The 20706-nt window shown below is 36.8% G+C and overlaps 1 protein-coding gene across 1 annotated transcript in view; it reads right to left on the reverse strand.

The window, feature by feature from the left end:
• The window catches only part of ADAMTS6 (ADAM metallopeptidase with thrombospondin type 1 motif 6), a 259758-nt gene that overhangs the window by 155772 nt on the left and 83280 nt on the right, over window positions 1-20706 (reverse strand). Inside the window, exons 7-8 of the mRNA XM_061187844.1 lie at window positions 4646-4689; window positions 125-230 (exon numbers count right to left, since the gene is read on the reverse strand). Of these exons, the coding sequence (XP_061043827.1) occupies window positions 125-230; window positions 4646-4689 (150 nt within the window). The remainder of the gene's footprint in view (window positions 1-124; window positions 231-4645; window positions 4690-20706) is intronic.

A 20706-nucleotide genomic window follows, 5' to 3' on the forward strand; every position in this document is an offset into this window, starting at 1 on the left:
TCTATTGAAATCAGACAAAAAGGCAGTAAAATATGGTTGAGCACGGGCGTTCCACACAGTAGTTATGAGTTGCTCAAAAGAGTGGAGTTCTAAAATTTATTTTGATTTTCTTAAACTCACTCACTTGTGACCAATCTCATGTGCAATGGTAAAAGCTGAACCCAGGCCAATGTCTTCATTAATGCTGCAGCTCCTTTCAGGCTCACACATTCCAGCCACAGAGGCCAAGCCTGAATAAACAGAAGGAGACACAAAGGGTCAAGCCAAGGTGTTTCAGTCTTAAAAAGCCCATACTTATAAATGCCTGGATTCTTTTTAATAACCTCCATGCACAGAAGGAGCAGTTGGCAAAAGGTTAACTTTCTAGTCATTTGCAAAATCACTGGGGGGAGTTTCACTTTGCCGGCTAGACATTAATATTTTTTGAACTGCAGTCAGTGCTGGAAAATGTCTAGACTAGGGGTTAGATTTATAAATTTTACTTCTGGTAACTTGGGACCACCTAGTAACTTGAGCCAGAAGAGGGAATTCAAGAAAGCATTTCTATTTTAACATTCTTCAGGCTGTAGAAAGCAAAATATATCCACATTATTTTTCTAAAGAGATCTGTTTAAGTTTAGTGGGTTCATAAAAATATACAAGCAACTTTTTAGTTACCAAAAAAAGGGAATCCCAAATGGTTTTTAAAAATGACATTTTTATAAAAACAAAAATGAATGATTCAAAACAGAAAAAGAACTGTTAAAGATGGGAGGTTTTTGCATTTTTTTAATCTTCTGAAATTAATCCTGCAAGTGATGCAACAATTTCTATAAGTATTTTAATGGGCGGAAAGTCATCCACACATTCAGCGTGGTTCTCCCCTCTCTCATCCCCCTTAAATGCATTAGTTTTAGTAATAAAGCAAAAACTATGGTGTTAATTCACTGATTCTAGTGAAATGTTATATTACTCAAGGTATTCTTCCCTTGGGAATTTTAGTATGTGAAAGGTTTAATATTTATTTCCAAATGAATATCATGCTCTGTGATTAGTTCAAAACTTTAAAATAGTGCTGAGAAAAAAGAATTTTTGTGTGAAAGATATAATGTCATGTGTTATAAGGAAACAGATGCCAAGTCATACTTAACACACATATGTACTAAAGTTATTTAGAAGAAATTGAAGGAAAAGTAGGAAAAATATTTTATATGATAGTAGTCTACTATCAACACCCAGGTATTAATAATTACTTTCCCACCAAAAGTGATTTCAATCCAATTCAATTAATATTTATCAAATGCAATAAACAATGTTCTGCGCTAGGTACAAAGTCCAGTTGCACTAATTTGGAACAGTACAAGCTATTCAATTCATATTCTTACTGACAAGAAAGCTCTAGAAATTGTGTATTTTTGTATGTTCTAATATGAAATATCAACATTAATAACCACATTGGAAAAGAGCTGAGGTTAGTGTTGGATTTGCTGATAGACTGTTTGCTTTTCCTACTGATTTATGTTGCAAGGGGGGCAGGAGTTGGGGAGGAGGTGATTTTTGCCTCACAGAGTTAATAATAGTGATACCTTTGTTCTGCCCTTCCATTCACTTAGAGGTCTTGGGACTTGAAGAAGAGGAAGTAAAGAGGGACTAGTTGAGGCAGGATGACTTAATTTTTTTTGGTTAATCAAAAATATTTAATGAATATTACTTCCAAATTCCACTGAGAGATAAAGAGACAGAGAGAGGGAAAATACGAAAAAGTTTGCAGTACTTTATCTGCCTTTAAGCTATTGGGTTCAACATGGTCCATGATATGGGAAAAACAAAGCCACTCTATTTGAATATTGTTTCTGTTTCGAGCTTTATGAAATTTGGTTTAAAAAACTGCTAATATTTATTGTTAAATTAACATTACTTATATTTCCTGAAATCTATTATGCCATTATCTTTTTGTTGTTGTTGTTTTACTTCTTTGGTATGTGCCATATGGCCCTATTTTTAATTGAGAATTCCAAATGACTCCCCAAGGTGTATTTGTAAGCACAGATTTACTTATGCATCTGATATAAAATTGTTAGCTCTACAAAAGAACCTAAGAAAAAACATATCTGAGAAATAACTATTTGTTGAAAGTATAAGGTAAATCTTAACTAAAATAAAAGAATAATTTAGATGCTAATGTATTTTTCACAACTTCCCACCATTTTTTCTATTCCTGTAAAATTGAAGCTGTCAGAGTTCTTATGTGTGATTGTGTTAATAGGGGTTTGATTACTATTCGGGTCATTTAGATTTCCTCAGTTTGATGGCCACAGTTTGCACCCTGAAATCTACTTAGCCAGGTTACAACTGGTCACCAGCAGTACTAAGCAAGAAAATATCCAAGAATCAGCATGAAAACCAATATGAAAGTTACCAGAAAGACCACTCAAAAAGAAAAAACCTGATCAACTGTGCTGATAATATATTTTCCACATATTAAAATCAACACATGTATAAACAACACAATTCATTCTGTTTTCAGTATAAGAAATAGTATAAAAATAAGTTATAATGGTTTATAATTTGAAAAATAATTTATATTAGGATTGAAAATACACTGACATGTACCCAAGTATTAAAATATTGATTCTGGAAATTAATAAACTATCCCAAAGTATTAGGCAGTGTTATTATTCATGTCCCAATGAAGAACATATCTCAGTATAAATAAACTACCTTCAAAAAGCAGAATAGAATATGTATAGATACATACATATGCATATAGCTATACATATATATTTCCTCAAAATAAACACACTAGAGAATACAAGCTAGAGCTTGTAGCCTCTTTGAAACTTGGTGAATATTACACCTAAAACTGATTAAGCACTTAGTAAATGCTTATGGAGTGTGTACAATACAGGGAATAAGTTAAACAGTATAATTTCTACATTAAATAACACCAGTTCATTTCTATAGTAAACGCCTTTATATTTCCTTAAATGACTTAAAAAATATCCTTGCAGCATAAGGGCAGATATTACTCCTACATCATAGATAAGGAAATTGAGGAACAAAGAGCTAAATAAACTGTAAAAGGTAATGCACTGAAGCTGCCAAAGCCAGTTGTTGGTTTTCAGCTCAGGTTCCCTTCCTTTGGATAATTGTTGGTCTTGTTAACCTAAAACACTGTGAAGAAAATCTTTTTTTTTTTTTTTTTTTAAATTTATTTATTTATTTATTTATTTATTTTGGGCTGTGTTGGGTCTTCGTTTCTGTGCGAGGGCTTTCTCTAGCTGTGGCAAGCGGGGGCCACTCTTCATCGCGGTGCGCGGGCCTCTCACTATCGCGGCCTCTCCTGTTGCGGAGCACAGGCTCCAGACGCGCAGGCTCAGTAATTGTGGCTCACGGGCCTAGTTGCTCCGCGGCATGTGGGATCCTCCCAGACCAGGGCTCGAACCCATGTCCCCTGCATTGGCAGGCAGACTCTCAACCACTGCGCCACCAGGGAAGCCCAAGAAAATCTTTTTGATGTGAGCTCTCTCAGCAAAGAGTTCTTTCTCTGTGTTATGATTTTAACCAGCAAACTTCTCCACCATAATATTTGTCATCGGCAAATTGGGATTTCTCCTTTTGCTGTAAATCCTGAGGGAAATGAGGAAGGAGAAGCCTGGGAAGGCAGGTAAAATCATCAAGAGAAATTTTAATTTTTGAAGAGATGTTTCACTGACCTCTCCAGGAAGTAGGGTAACACCTTTTCTCCCACCTCTACTTTAAATTTGATCATCCCCAAATTCTCATGAGGTGCATAGGAACAGAATTCATAACTATTCCTTTACAGATAAGAAAAGTGAGACTTGTCAGAGAATCTAGAGAATTCACCTTCAGTTGCTTAACTTCTGAGTCTGTAAAAAGTCTCTATGACTAAAAAAAACCCACCATATAAAAGCCTCCTGCTTTTACTTAAAATAATTCTAGTTGCTTAAAAATTTAGTCTACTTGAAAGCTACCATTTTCCCCCATTTGTATTTGCAGTTAACTTTTAACCACTACAAAGTTATGCTCTGCAACAAAATGATTTTTTAATTTCTAGAATACTATAGAATTGCTTTAAAAAAAAACAAGTGATATTTGGGAAGCACAAGAAAGATAATTCTGTCCTCTCTCTCCACCTCTGGCTGTAATATTTTATAAAATTGGTTTTATTCTGTTCAGGTAATAAAATGTTCCAATAATATCTTTATTTATGAGGATATAATCTTTCCACAAAATTGGACCAAAAGAAGTACTGTTCTTAATGCCTCTCCATGAAGTATCCCCTAAGTTTTTTTTCCCGTTCCTTCCTAGACTGAGATTTGAAGTTGCTGGTTGCTTTAATTTGCTCTCAAACTCCTTAGTATTTTTGGAAAATACATTACAGAGATGGATTATATGAAAATGAGTGGTAACTTTTGATTTATTATTACTGTTTGATGATTTTGAATCACTTCCTAAGCTGTTTTTAATCATCATTCTACTTGTTTCCTAGTAAGTGACATAAACACAAAGGTCAGGTTTACCAGTTTATAGGCATAATTTCAGATGTGGCAGAAAAGAAAATTACCAAATTAATAATAATAAAAAGTAAAGCCATTGGACCAAAAAGACAATCTGAACTATCCTCCCTTTATAAAAAACTTACCCAGTGTTCCACAGGGCTTATTTTTATAAGTGCAGATATCATATCTATAGAGGAGAAAAAAGAGAAATGAAATTTGTAATCTGATCAAATTTGTAAAATATTTTTGTATATTCATCACATTTCTTTCATGGAGCTCTGGTTGTCAGACCACAATCAGCGCAATTATGAGCAGCCAGCTGGAGTGTCGGCATTTTCAGCACTCTGGGGGACAAGCCAGCTGCACTACACTCACAGCCTCTGGCTGCAAGCCAATGGGACACCTGCCAGTAAGAAAGAAAGGTTAAAGTGGATTTTTGTAATTGCAAGTTCCATAAAACCATCTACCATACTGTTTTGAAGCTAGAATAGCTTGTCTGCAGATTGCTACTGCTTCTACAAAAAGCAAATGGGTGGCTTTTTATTCCCAGTATCTTTTGGACCTGCTGGAATATTTTTTTATTATAGCCACAGACTATATTTTATACTTCTGAGCTACAAGCAATATTTGGAGTTCCTTTAACTCTAACACAGGTTCTTGCTTAAAAATAAACTAGGGGACTTCCCTGGTGGCACAGTGGTTAAGAACCCACCTGACAATGCAGGGGACACAGGTTCAAGCCCTGGTCCAGGAAGATCCCACATGCCACGGAGCAACAAAGCCAGTGCGCCACAACTACTGCTCCTGTGCTCTAGAGCCCGTGAGCCACAACTACTGAAGCCCGCACGCCTAGAGCCCATGCTCCACAACAAGAGAGGCCACCGCAATGAGAAGCCCGCGCGCCGCAACGAAGAGCAGCCCCCGCTCACCGCTACTAGAGAAAGCCTGTGCGCAGCAACGAAGACCCAACGCAGCCCAAAATAAAATATAAATTAATTAATTAATTTTAAAAAATAAAAATAAACTAGGGCAATACAGCAATGGGAATAAAATTGGTATCACATAGTTTTCCTAGTTGTATACCAGCAATTTAGTGTGGTTAAAACACAAATATTTTACAAACAGCTAAATAAATAGCTCAATAGAAAGCTTTCCTAATGATGGTCAGATACTTATTCTAATGCTGTACTATATTATAACTCAATACAAAAGATGGAATCCATAATGCTGCATATTTAAAAATATATTACATTTAGAATGCTAAATCAGTATTGATGTGGACATTTTTAGTATTTTTATAATATCTTTGTAAACTAATCTCTAAAATCAAAAGTATTCAAAGTTCTAAAGTGAGAATAAAAAATAAAGTTAAAAAGACTGAACGTTTTTATTTGCCTACAATTTATGCGACAAATGAAAAGATTTTCAGGAAAAAAATAAAATTTCACCAACTAAATGAAAATCCAGGTTGTAAGTTTTTTTTTTTAATTGTATATAAATAATGGTTAGTCCATAGTACTAGAGGAAGGCGTTAATAATTAATCCCATTCTTGTTCATCAGATCGAAACTTATTTTCAAGAAACAAATATACCAGCATACCACTGGTTATTCTCATTAAAATCCCTAGAGATTCCCTTTGCCTATTTTTGAATTTCAAAATCTTCATCTTGTTCACTTTACATTTGAGAAAAGGAACTTCTTCTCCTCTTGCATACCATTCTCTTCTGACCATTCACATATTCATCCCCTCTCTTCTCTTGTAATTGGAAACCACAGGATTGCAGTATCTGGTACACTCTTGAATATAAGATAGAGAGAGGGTACTTGGTGTACTTACCAAAGCACCAGAAAGTATATTCTGGGTGTCACAACCAATTTATCTTGTGATTGTATGTGTAATGCCTATGACATTACATAGACAGAACCCATACCAGCAGTCTTCAACAAAATGCAAAAAAGGGCTTCTCATGGGTAATGCAGATATAAATGTTTAAAAGGAGCCTATTTCCAAATCCTCAATTTCCATATGTACCCTTTCCTAAAATTGATTTGCCTGAGGATGCATCTGCAAGTCACCAGTATTCTGTCCCTCTTTCGATTTTCACAATCATCCTGTTTCTACTTTACAAAAAAGAAAGCATACTTCTCACCCATCCCAAACCTTGCTATGGTGCCTTGTTCCCCACCCACCCCTGTGGGTAAAAGTCTTCAGAGCATAATGCAAAGGGATAATTCAAGAGTGCATTGGGGGAAAACCAAGATGGTGGATGAGTAGGAGGACGTGGAGTTCATCTCGCTCCACAAATGCATCAAGAATACATCTACAGATGGAACAATTCTCACAAAACACCGGCTGGACACTAGCAGAAGACCTTGGACACTGGAAAGGACAAGAAAGATCCCCGCACAACTGCGTAGGATGAAAGAAAGAAGGGGAAAAGAAGAGGAGAGGCCGCGGAACGGGATCTGTACCCCTGGGGTCGGGGGGGGGGGAAGCTAAAGCAGAGAGGAGGGTCCCGCATCCGGGGAAATCCCCTCACTGACGGGGAAATCAGTTGGGACAGAAGGGGAGCATCTGAGGCTGTTGGAGGAGGATGAAACGGCTTGTCTGTGGCAGATAGGACAGAGTGAGAACTACACAGATGGTCCGTGCCACAGCCCTGGGCGCCCCAGACTGGGACGTGTGTCTGCTGGTGCACACGGGGGGCGGGGGGAGGCGCTGAGAGCTGGAACATGCGGATTGAAGAGCAAACCTGGGAGCAAAACTGCTGTTGGCCGCCGAGGAGACAGCCTGAGGGGACGGGAGGGAGGAAATCCGCAACCAGGAATGCTTGTGGAGGAAACCCAGACTGCCATAGAAGCAAGGCGCCACTGTTGAGTGATGTGCAGGGGTGGAGACGCCATTGCAGCCTCTCTCCCCACGCGCCGGCCAGCTGTCCCGCCAGGCACTAGGAAAAGCCCCCAACAGGGCTGGCCTTCTCATGCCTGCCACCAGGCGCTACAGAAAGCCCCCACCAGAGCTGACCTTCTCGCGCCGGCCGCCAGGCACTAGGAAACGCTCACCCTAGGGCCAGATCTCTTGTGCTTGTGGCCACCGGCTTTCCCGTGCATCTGTCGCCACGGGGGGCCCCGTGACCCAGGAAGTCGTGCCACCTCTGCGCCCTGTCCTCACTGGGGCAGACCCAAATGCTCCAGGGCAGCCTTCGGAGCAGACTTCTGTGGGTGGCCCACATACAGAGGTGGGGCTAAAACCACAGCTGAGCCACAGGCGCAGAGCAACTAAGGAAGAGGAACAAATGAAGCACCGGACAAAGGATTAATCTCCAAAATATACAAACAGCTCATGCAGCTCAATATCAAAAAAACAAACAACCCAGTCAAAAAATGGGCAGAAGACCTAAATAGACATTTTTCCAAGGAAGACACACAGATGGCCAAGAGGCACATAAAAAGATGCTCAACATCACTAATTATTAGAGAAATGTAAATCAAAACTACAATAGATATCACCTCACACCGGTGAGAATGGCCATCATCACAAAAACCACAAACAATAAATGCTGGAGAGGGTGTGGAGAAAAGGGAACCCTCTTGCACTGTTGGTGGGAATGTAAATTGATACAGCCACTATGGAGAACAGTATGGAGGTTCCTCAAAAAACTAAAAATAGAACTACCATATGACCCAGCAATCCCACTACTGGGCATATACCCAGAGAAAACCCTAATTCAAAAAGACACATGCACCCCAATGTTCACTGCAGCACTATTTACAATAGCCAGGACATGGAAGCAACCTAAGTGTCCATTGACAGATGAATGGATAAAGAAGATGTGGCACATATATACAATGGAATACTACTCAGCCATAAAAAGGAACAAATTGGGTCATTTGTAGAGATGTGGATGGACCTAGAGACTGTCATACAGTCTCTACAGAATAAAGACCTAGAGACTGTCATACAGAATAAAGTAAGTCAGAAAGAGAAAAACAAACATTGTATATTAACGCATATATGTGGAATCTGAAAAAATTGGTATAGGCCATCTTATTTACAAAGCAGAAATAGAGACACAGACGTAGAGAACAAACATATGGATACCAAGGGGGAAAGAGGGGTGTGTGATGAATTGGGAGACTGGGATTGACATATATATACTATTGATACTATGTATAAAATAGATAACTAATGAGAACCTACTGTATAGCACAGGGAACTCTACTCAGTGCTCTGTGGTGACCTAAATGGGAAGGAAATCCAAAAAAGAGGGGATACCTGTATACGTATAGCTGATTCACTTTGCTGTACAATAGAAACTAACACAACATTGTAAAGCAACTATACTCCAATAAAAATTAAAAAAAAAAAAAAGCATTGATCCTGGAGGATAATCCTTTATGAACAAAGCAAGAAAAATTGAAGGGGATGACACTTGTTTCATCCTGGGAAGACCTGGGGTCTGTCAGTCTGATTGTTTATAAATCAATCTATATACCTATCTCACATTTAGAATTCAGAAGTGAGATGGTTGTCATGGAGTGTATTAACAGGTTGATTTGACCTAAAAAATGAAGTCAGGCTTGTTATTGACTGATAGTAAGTCTGACTTAGCTAAGTAGTTTGGCAACAAGGAATGATTTAGCCAGTCAGATTTTATGCAGACATTTTTCATGACTGAATGAAATAGGCAGCTCCAAAGTTTTGACAAGATTTATTTAAAGCATATACACAATATATAATATGTTTTTAGCTATAGTCTCTGTAGCTACTTAAACTTGTGATAAAAAGTATTTTATTTTACTTATTTTTTTCTTTTCAACTCACTGCTTTTATTTATTCATTAATATCTTTATTGGAGTATAATCGTTTTACAATGTTGTATTAGTTCCTGCTGTACAACAAAGTGAATCAGCTATATGTATACATATATCCCCATATCCCCTCCCTCTTGAGCCTCCCTCCCATCCTCCTTATCCCACCCCTCTAGGTCATCACAAAGCGTCAAGCTGATCTCCCTGTGCTATGCAGCAGTTTCCCACTAGCCACACATTTTACATTTGGTAGTGTATGTATGTCAATGCTACTCTCTCACTTTGTCCCAGCTTCCCCTCCCCACCCCCCCGCCCCATGACCTCAAGTCCGTTCTCTAGGCCTGCGTCTTTATTCCTGCCCTGCGACTAGTTTCATCAGTACCGTTGATAAAAAGTATTTTAGATATCAGCTTTAATATATACAAAGTGGTACATCATTTTAAAAAATTATTTTAGGAGGCAAATTAAGCAAAAAATTTGAAAAGCACAGATAAATACAACTTATATTTCCACCTCAGAGCAGTCCTTTCTCATCTCCTTTCCTTGTTCTCATTTTGCCTACACCCTTTATATTATACTCATGATGAATATTATTTCATTCTGTCATGACTGCAAAAATACCTACACAAAGGCTAAAGCCACCAACAAATAATACAAGCTAAAGCATCTTAGACTAGGATAATTCTATTTGCATTTTCTTCAGCTTTCTCCAATCCTCTAATATACCTATAGAATTCTCCATAAGCCATTCTATAGGGAAAAGACGGGATTTCCTAGTGGCTTCTTCATTCAATTCACACTCTATCCTTCTCTATTCTATATTCACAGAGAGCAGTTATGATCTATGCTTCACCTTTAATACCAAGTACTAAAGAGCAACATTTTTACATTCATTCTTTCTTATACGGATGTACTGAGCACTTATCACATGCCCAGGTATAGTGCCATATACTAGAACCTAAAGATGAATCAGTAAGTTGTAGTCTATTTGGGAAAAGACACATAAGCAGATAAGTTACAAAATAATGTGAAAAGATGATTAAATAAAATAATGTAAAAAAAGTTAAACTTAATACAACAGAGCCAATACTTATTAGCTATTATAATTATTGTCACAGTCAAGTTATATACAAAATACTATGGAAATACAGATGAAGGAATGGTTCTACAATAGAAAACTAGGAAACAGATTCATATATAACATAACATCTGAAACAGATTTTAAAGACGTAGCCAGATAAAATAAAAAAGGAAAGGGTATGGCATAAATGGGGAACTAAGAAAAGTTCAGAGAGGCTGAAACATTGAACATATAGGGTAAAATAGCAGAATACAAACTTGGAGAGTTGGTGTGGGAAGGAGGGCTATTAACTACCTTGAATGCCAAACCAGATTTGTTTTTTCCTACAGGCAAAAGAAAATTAGAAAATAAGTTTGCATAGTAGGAAAGTTTTTTTTTTTAAGTATGTTTATATGAATGTGTATACAGATTAAGTTTGTACACAGATAAAAGTCTGGGAGCTTAACGGTGGGTAGCTGAGAAGGAGGTGGGAGAGTAGGGAGAATATAATGATTTCTACTCTATTATATAAATTTCTATATAGCTAATGTTTAATCAGAAAGCATTTCAGCTATGCTGGCCTCTGATGATCAACACAAGAGATAGTTTATAGCTAGTCTAATTAATGTTTAATAAATGTTGAAAATGTGTTTTTCATTGAAGAAAAAAATTAATGGTGTTCCAGATCTGTAGATTTGCAAAAGATTTCAGAAGCACTCTACTGCTCTTCATGAACACTTACAAGAATTCAGCAAACATTGTAGGCTATACACTTAGGTAAAGCTTCTGAGACTTGTGTGTCCGCTCATTGGTTTGGAGGATCATGGTGCCAGCTGACAACTCTAAGGGTAACAGAATTCTGTCCCTAAAATATGTTCATGCACACATTGAGTGCATTTTTTCACGCAAAGTATTGTCAGAGCACCGAAATAACAACTGAAATGTCATCCAACTTATAAAATAAGGAGTATGAACTATTTTGTGCCTCCTTGTTTATTTAATAAATATTTGTATGTTTAATGAAGTTTGATCTAAAACTCCCCTTCATTACAATAGACAACAACACTCACTCACCAAACCCTCAGAGTATGCCTGATCATATTCACTTAGGTCAATTTGAAACAATAAAAATTCCTGATTGATGGAAGGAAGAGGTGATACAGTAATAAGAAAAATATTTACATGTAGCTATATCTGTCATGATACATACTTCTAAAAGACTAGATTGAATTTCCACTTCAACACAGAATTGATTAACACAAATATTTTTCCATTCCTTGATTGTGTGTGCTTGTTCAACATTGTGTTATCTGTACATAACAAAATGTTCAGCCTAAGTGCAAGGTAATCATTTGAGACATTTTTTTAAAATTAAAAATTGCTTTAATTCCATTACTTCCATACTTTTATAAACTTAGTCTTTCACATTTTACCTTTTTAAATGTGTTTTTTATGTTATTTCATATTCCATCCATTTTCTCATAACTATTTTTCCTTCTTTTTCATGCATATATTTCTGAATCTTTCCTTTCCTACAAATATTGTCTTTGCCCCATATTTCTACAGATGATAAGAATCTTGGTGAGTTATCTAATTCAAGCTATGCTATGCTTAAACCAGGACTTCTCAAATTAGGCCAAGGATGAACCAGCTTATTTCAGCTTCTATATATATCCCTCAGTCTTCTCACATCTAACCTCTAAACATCATTTTTCCACATTATGCCATGATAATCCTCACAAACTTCACACTGCACCCCTTTCTTTCTCGTGATTTTCTCATTTTTACCTCATATCAAATTCACTCTATACTCTATCAACTCTTTTCTGCCATACTATGGTTTTGCCTTATTTTCCTCCAAACCTGAGCCACTTCGGGAAAAACTGCAAAGAAAAAAAGTGCAAGGAATCTTGCTTTAACCCAAAGATATAATCTGTGTGCTTTTAGGATTTACCTTGCTGCCACATAAATTGAAGAAAGAAGAGACAGAGGAAAAGGAGTTTCCCATTACCCACTCTCAGCACCCTTTAAACAAATCGTCTCTACTAAATCTTGACCAACCCAGATGTGGCAGGAGCACCAAAACTTGGGTCTTTGGTCTAAACTACAGGCTAGGCTAAGAAGTACACTGGCATCCTAAGTAGTGAGAGAAAAGCTGAAATATGATTAGAAGAGGTTCTCTGGATTCTGAAAAACAGCACTTTATCACTGTGGTACTTTTTTCTTTGTTTTCTTTTCATGAAAGAATAATAAAGGGCTCAATCAAGGCAGGTGAAAAAGAGCTAAGAAACGTGATCATGGGGATTCTATGTAAAGCCAGATACATAAAGGAAATCAGGGTTCCTTTTGGGTGAGTAGATGAATGCATACATTGTCATTTCCTTACCCTAAATTCATATGGTTGAATTTTGAGCAAGATCAAAACCAGAGTTGGCTAAATATCTGTTACTATAACATTGGTATACTTTTCTGCTGTGGATACTTTCAGCTACTGAATCTCCTAATCACTTTGGCTAGGCATGGCTATCAGAAGAAACTGACCAAAACACATGATGCAGCTCCATTTTAAGGTCTGCAAAATATAGCACTACCTTACAATGATGAAATACCTAGATGGGTTCTTCAAACCTTTTCCAAAAACTACATTCCATTCTTATGTAAGAGAAATGATCATTGCAAAGAAGCATTCCTTTCAAAGATTTACTTTTGAAAATGGAATGAATTAAAATCTAAACTTTGAGTCTCATTTGTTTAACACTGAGTCACAGACTAACTTCCAAACAGAGTGTCCTATGTACTGTGCTGTCTCATTTTGTTCTCTTAGATGTGGTGGTGAAAGCCAAGTGATAGTGACACAGCACTTTTCAGCTTTCTTTACATGTACTGATATGAAACACGACCTCAGTTCTAAAGACAATTGTAATAAAATAATGAGGAGAAAAATTATTTTAACCCAATATGTGTGAGAATGTACACCACTTTTTATGATAAATGAAAAAGATTATAAGACCACCTGCCTTAGTTTGGGCTGCTATAACAGAATGTCATAGACTGGGTGGCTTAAATGACAGATATTTATTTCTCATAGTTTTGGAGGCTGGGAATTCCAACATCAAGGTGGCCTCAGACTCACTGTCTGGTGAGAGCCCACCTCCTAGCTTGTACACAGCTGGCTTTTCCTTGTGTGTGCACATGGCCTTTGATTGGTGCTTGCTCATGAAGAGAGAGAAAGCTCTGGTGTCTTTTCCTCTTCTTATAAGGGCACTAATCGCATCATGAGGACTCTACCCTCATGACCTCAACTAAATCTAATTACTTCACAAAGGCCTCACTCCCAAATACCATCACACTGGGGATTAGGACTTCAACACTGGAATTGGGGGGGTGGAGGGGACAAATATTCAGTCCATAACATTTTACTTCTACCCCCCAGATTCACGTACAAATTCATGTCCTTCTCACGTACAAAATACATTCATTCTATCCCAACAGCCTCAAAAGTCTTAATTCATTCCAGTATCAACTCTAAAGTCCAGAGTCTTACCTAAATATCATCTGAATCAGATATGGGTGAGACTCTAGGTATAACTCATCCTGAGGCGAAATTCCTTTTCAGTTGTGAACTTTTGAAACCAGAAAAGTTATGTGTTTCCAAATGGAGGATTAGGCATAGAATAAATGTTCCCATTCCAAAAGGGAGAAATCAGAAGGAAGAAAGGGGTGATGGGTCCCAAGTAAGTCCGAAACCTAGCAAGGCAAATGCCATTAGATCTTAAGGCTTGAGAATAATCCTCTTTGGTATGACGTTCTCCCCTCCAGAACCACTGGGGTGGTGGCATCACCCCATGGCTTTATGAGGTGGCCTCACCGCTTCAGCTTGGCAGAGGCTGTCCACCTGGCTTCACCCACTCTGCTTCTATGAGGGCCCTCCCATGCAGCTCTGCAGGGCAATGGCCCTGCCCTTTGAAACCAGGGTAGAAATAGTCTTGCCTCCCAGGCTGCACAGTCTGGGCCTGTGGTGGGAGTAGTAGCCCTGCTGATCTCTGAATTGTCTTTGGGGTCCTTCTTCCCTTTTCTTAAAGGATAATGCATGTTCACAGCCTTCCTTCATTACATCCTATTTTCTCTGTTTCCTTTTGTCCCAGCTGGCAGTGTTTTTCCTGGTATAATCCCATCTCTATTCCTGACTGTTTAGATGGCTGATTAGGTGTGTAGTTCATATCCACACTACTCTCCCTATTAAATGGTCAGTCAGCCACACATTTAGTGTTCTCTTTTGAACACGCTTCCTCACTTTTTGCAATTTGGATAGGATGAGGATTTTCCAAATCTTGAACTGCCAGTTCCTTTTTTGCTTAATAATTCCTTCTTCATGTCTCTCTTCTTGCATTTTGCTATAAGTGGTCAGGAGGAACCAAGGCCCTCCTTCAATGCTTTGCTTAGAAATCTCCTCAGCTAAATATCCAATTTCATCGCTCACAAGTTCTACCTTCCACAAAATACTAGAACACAAACATAATTTGGCCAAGATTTTGCCACTTTATGACAAGGTTCAACAAGGTTCACCTTTTCTCCATTGTCCAATAACCCTCATTTCTGACAGAGATATCGCCAAAATGGTCTTTCTATCTGTATTTTTATCAACATTCTGCTCATGATTATTTGTGTATTCTCTAAGAACATGGAAGCTTTCTCTACAACTCTCCTCTTTTCTTTCTGAGCTCTCACCAGCATCGTCTTTAAAAGTCCCTTCACAGCAATCTCAGGTGCTTCTAGCAGGCATCTCAAAACTTTTTCAGTCTCTACTCACTATCCAGTTTCAAACCTTCCACATTTCTAAGTATTTGTTACAGGAGTACCCCACTTCTCAGTACCAATTGCTGAATTAGTCAACTTGGGCTGCTATAACAAAATACCATAGACTGTGTGGCTCAATCAACAAATATTTATTTCTCATATTTCTGGAGCTACGAAGTCCAAGATCAAGATGCTGGCAGATCCTTTGTCTGGTGAAGGCCCTCTTGCTGACTTGCAGACAGCTACCTCTTTGCTGTATCCTCACATGGCAGAGAGAGAGGGGGGTCTGGTCTTGTTGTCTTCTTATAGGGGCACCAATTCCATCATGGGGGCTCTACCCTCAAAACCTCATCTAAATCTAATTACTTCCTGAAGGTTTTAACCTCCTAATACTATAACACTGGGGGTTAAGATTATAACATATGCATTTTAGGCGACCACATTCAGTCCACAACACTACTTTAAACAGTGAATTTGATTCAGTTTATGAACTTCACAAGTTACATTTTTTATAATACTCATCTCTTTATCCAAATGACATTAATTATCTTGGAAAAGTTACTTGCTGATATTTTTGAACCCTTAAAACCCAAGACCACCCATATGTATATTATCTGATGAGGTAACATATTTATTATTATTATGTGACTATCTTATACAATACTTCTCAAAGATATGTCAGGGTTATTTGCTTAATAAATATTAGATATATTTAGCTACTAATTCTTGTCTTATGTCAGAGGCTACCAGTGTTTCTGCTCATGGAATGAATTAAAGATTTACCACTAGATTGTAAAACATAGCCCGCCCTAGCTATTCACATGATAATATGAATTTTCCATTCATTCTACTAGGGTTTTTCTATTGGGAAGCATAGAGATAGTTAGCAAAGAATGCCTTTGCCCTTGCAAAACTGTCCCAAGCCATTGCAAAATGTTGATCTATCTGACAAGACTGAAATTTTCGTATCTAAGTTATAAAAGCCTACCAACACAGGATTTTCGTTCCTTTACAATCATCAGTAGCCTCAATTCAACAGATTATCATTTTCGTCCTCTGGGCCTATCCTCAATAGTATTTCAATCCTTTTCCATCTCCTGGTTAACTGATTAACTTTCTCCTTGATTGTTTTGTCACTAAATCATGATATATTCTTTACAATGAATAAATTGTTTCTATATTTCTACACATTCACAAAAATGGGATATTACGTTGTTTGCATCCTGTCTTTTAGCTAACAATATATTTTGAGCATCTTTCTATGTCAGTAAAGAAATATGCACATCATTTTAATGACTTTATCAAATTCTACTGTAACAAAATTTAAACAATGCCCTATTGTTGAAAACCTAAATGGTTTCCAAGTTTTCACTGATATAAACTTAATCACAATGAACATCACCATAATTTTGCACATTTATCTGATAATCTTTTCATATTAAAATCCTAGAAGAGAAACACATTTAAGGATTATCATTCCTATTGTAATGATCTCACCCTTGCCCACTTCAATAACCTTATGTCCACCTCTCTCCCCTCTCTGCAATCTCAAGTCGTATTTACCTTCTTTTGGTTTCCTGAACATACCATATTTCCTTCCATTTCATGAAATTTGACCTTGCTCTTACCTCTATCTGAAACACTTTTCTACCAACCCTACTCACTTTGCTAGGTTACTCCTACTAATCTTTCAGATTCCTAGTCAATGCACTTCCTCAAGGAAGTCTTCCTTGACTAGATGAGGTTCCCCTAATCAATACTTGTCGAACTCCCTAAATTTTTCCTTCATAGCTCTAATCAGACTGGTACTTTCATGTATGTGTCTTTCCCACTAGACTGCAAATTCTTTGAGATTAGGGACTGGGCTGTTTTGCTCACTACTGTATCCCAGCACCCAGCACAATGCCTGGAGCACAATAGGTATTTAGTGTTTATAGAATTAATGCCCTCTAGAAAAGTTATATCAATTTATGCTTCCACAATCCTATTTCCCGATACCCTTGTCACCAGTTAATGAGAAGAAAGTTATTTTAAGGTATTGAAACAAAGTTAAATAATGAAGTTCTTGTGTGTTTGTTAGGGAAGCAGAATTTTTTTAAAGGTACATTTAATATAGCATTGTCTTGGTAAGTAGATAATGGAATAAGTTTGATTCATTAAAAATTTATCTACTAAAAGATTCTCTCATATTAATAAATTTAAAAACGAAACCACTTTTTCAACAAATATTTACTGAGAGCTTACCATGTGTTGGGATAAGGAAAAACATGGACAGGACTAACTTACTCTTCATCTGAAGATGCTTAGAAACTTTTCTAAGATCAGTAAAGTTTTAATCAGGCATCATTAGAAAGAGAAAATCTTTTCACTCTTTTACACCACTGGAGTACAATTTATTGGACTCAACTTTATTCATTTTAGTTATTTTTGTGCCCTCTTTTTCCTTTGTTCTTTGACAAGAACTGGATAACCTTTTCTCAGTGTAGCTGTATTCATCCTTTGAGATCCAACTCTACTTATAACACCCTAATTTATATCCTTAAGTATCTCTTGTTGGGGTGAATGCAAATATCTTTTATCCAACTCTACCTTATATGTAGCTTATTATTCCTAAAGCATAACTCTGCTCATGCCATTCTCCCACTCAAAATTTCAACTCTCTCCAAAAATCTAAGCACTATAGCTTGGAGTTCAAGAACCCTCAAAAATCTCAATTTACCTTTCTAGAATTATCTTTTACTTCTCCTTATATATGTCTTTTATTCTAGCTAAATTTGACTGGTGGTGCAGTGGTTAAGAATCTGCCTGCCAATTCAGGGGACACGGGTTCGATCCCTGGTCTGGGAAGATCCCACATGTCACACAGCAACTAAGCCCGTGAGCCACAACTACTGAGCCTGTGCTCTAGAGCCTGTGAGCCACAATTACTGGGCCCACGCGCCACAACTACTGAAGCCCGCATGCCTAGAGCCCATGCTCTGCAACAAGAGAAGCCACCACAATGAGAAGCCCGCGTACCACAACAAAGAGTAGCCCCCGCTTGCCGCAACTACAGAAAGCCCGCACGCAGCAATGAAGACCCAACACAGCCAAAAAAAAAAAAAAAAATTGACTAGATACTCACCACTGTCTAAAAAGGCCCTCATCTTTCTCACGTCCCACACTTTGATCATGCAATATCCTCCTCCATTTATACTGTGAAATTCTAGACATCCTTTAGGCTCAGTTCCAATATCTTATCCTTCATTATGCCTGAAGTGACCTATTCCTTCTCTAATTATTACAGCATTCTGTGTTTCACAGTGTTGTTTTATACCACATTTTCTTATATAAACTTCCTTTTCCTCCCAAATATTCTCATCAGTATTTAGGGGATATAATAAAATCTGCCCCCCCAAAAAAAGAGAGAGAGAAAGAAAACAAAATATAATGACTATGAGAGTTTGATGGGTTTCTTATCCTTGGGATATTTATATTTCTCATTGTAAAATTATTAAATGGTCCTCAGATTATGATTAAGCTTCTCATGTGGTTTAGCAACAAAGAAGAAAAGTGCTGATTATGTTAACTTGTACAGTTTAGTCCACTGTCAGGCTTATTTGTCACTGTAAATTAATAATGAATGGGGCATTTTTATTCCATATAGATCAGTTTCAAAAGTTTGGTTAATTGTATATCTTTAAAAGTGGATTTGAATGCTAACAAAAATCAGATTTTTAAATCTCCAAGGTTAAGGGCCAGGTTCTAGAGTATAATAAATTCACCTAATTAATAAATGCTACCCTGAGTTATATATTTCCTTCTTTAGGGAGTAAATAAGAATCTCAATATTCCCTCACAGCTGTAGGAACAAGCACATCATGTACTTTTAATGCTAAAATATTTTCAACCATCACAGCACCTAGAACAAAAATGGATAAGATTGTTGAATAAAAAAAAGGTTCGTTTTCTAAAAAAATACAATAATTAATAGGTTGCTCTTTGGTTAGAAAACAAATTACCTGCCTATAAAAAAATACAGCTTCATTTAGTACTAAAAATTAATTTTGACATCACATAGAATGGAAATGCTTTATAAACAATGTAAAATTGATCAGTCCATTTTATATTATTTATAATATAAGGACAGTTTATACAAATAACTTTACACACTTACTACATATAAAATTTTTTTCTTTCTAAATTTTTACTATAGCATCCTTCTAGTTTTATAGAACATGATAGACCACAAGAGCTCTTTGCCTTAAAATAAAGTACATAGCTTATTTTGTCTTTTTCCTCAAAAACCTCAAAACCAAAGAAGCTATTTAAAGCAAAAAAGGAAAAACATAATATACATGTAAAGCACTGCTCAATAGGGAGAAGAATTTTTCTATTGTTAGTATATGGGTCTTTTAAATCTAGCCACAAGCAACCAATAGTCTAGTTCTGTTTGTCAGTACTTTAGTAGTTGATTTGAAAAGATAAATAATTTTTATTTGTGGTCAGTAAACTATTTAACAACATTGATTTTGAAAGCCTGACTGTGTTTCCAAAATGCATATGAACAGGCTACTCTTAGAAAAAAACCACAGCATCTTAACATTTGTACATATGTATATAAAATAGAAATATAACTTAAAACTTCAACATAATCATTTCTCTCTTTTATTGATATTCACCATCAAACCAATGAACAGTTGTCATTTGTATTCTAAAATATGGTCTAGTTAAAGAAAGTGGGGAAAGAGGTCATATTGACTATCCTTCTGATTTAATGGAACATCATACTACACTGTCTTATTAACAGAATTGATTATAACTTGAATTACATTACCTCTATCAAGTCAACTAGACACATTTTCCATAAGGACTGATCATAAGTCAGAATTAACTGTTAATTTTCCTCAGTCAGAAAAAGAGAATGAAAAAAATGCAGGTTTACTTAATGAGCTACTACGATCATAAATGCCTCAAATGCCCTTTGAGCAGTCTGATGTAATCACTTAGGATCCACAGTGTTGCAAAAGATTTCACATGTCCCATAGTCACTTATTTTAATATTCTATGTGTAAAAATTTCCTCATATCTAACTAAATCCTTCATGACACAGGTTAAATTGATTTCTTCTTGTTTGACCTTCAGTGAAGATTGAGACCATCTGTTCTCCATCCTTTACACATAAATACCTCTAAGTCTTCTCTGGAATAATAATAATTCCTGCTACTTTAAAATTTTTCTTTTAGGTTTCTTTTTCAACCCTTTAATCATCTTTGTGGTCCTCCTCTGAACTTCCTCCAAGTTCTCCATGTCCTTCTTTAGTGGTAGAGCCCAGAACTAGAAACAATGCTCTCAAAAGGGTCTGACCAGTGGCAAGTACAATGGGAAAATAATCTCAAGTTTCCCACATTCTTGATTTTTATTTATATGACCTTACATTGTGTTTGCTTTAACCACAACACTACATTGTTAACCCATAATAATCTTATTATTCCTTTATTACTGAGGGGCCTTCCAACTTTACTTAAATATAGTCAGTTACTTACCCTCTGGAG

Source organism: Eubalaena glacialis, chromosome 4 (assembly GCF_028564815.1).
Source record: "Eubalaena glacialis isolate mEubGla1 chromosome 4, mEubGla1.1.hap2.+ XY, whole genome shotgun sequence".
Taxonomy (NCBI): Eukaryota; Metazoa; Chordata; class Mammalia; order Artiodactyla; family Balaenidae; genus Eubalaena; species Eubalaena glacialis.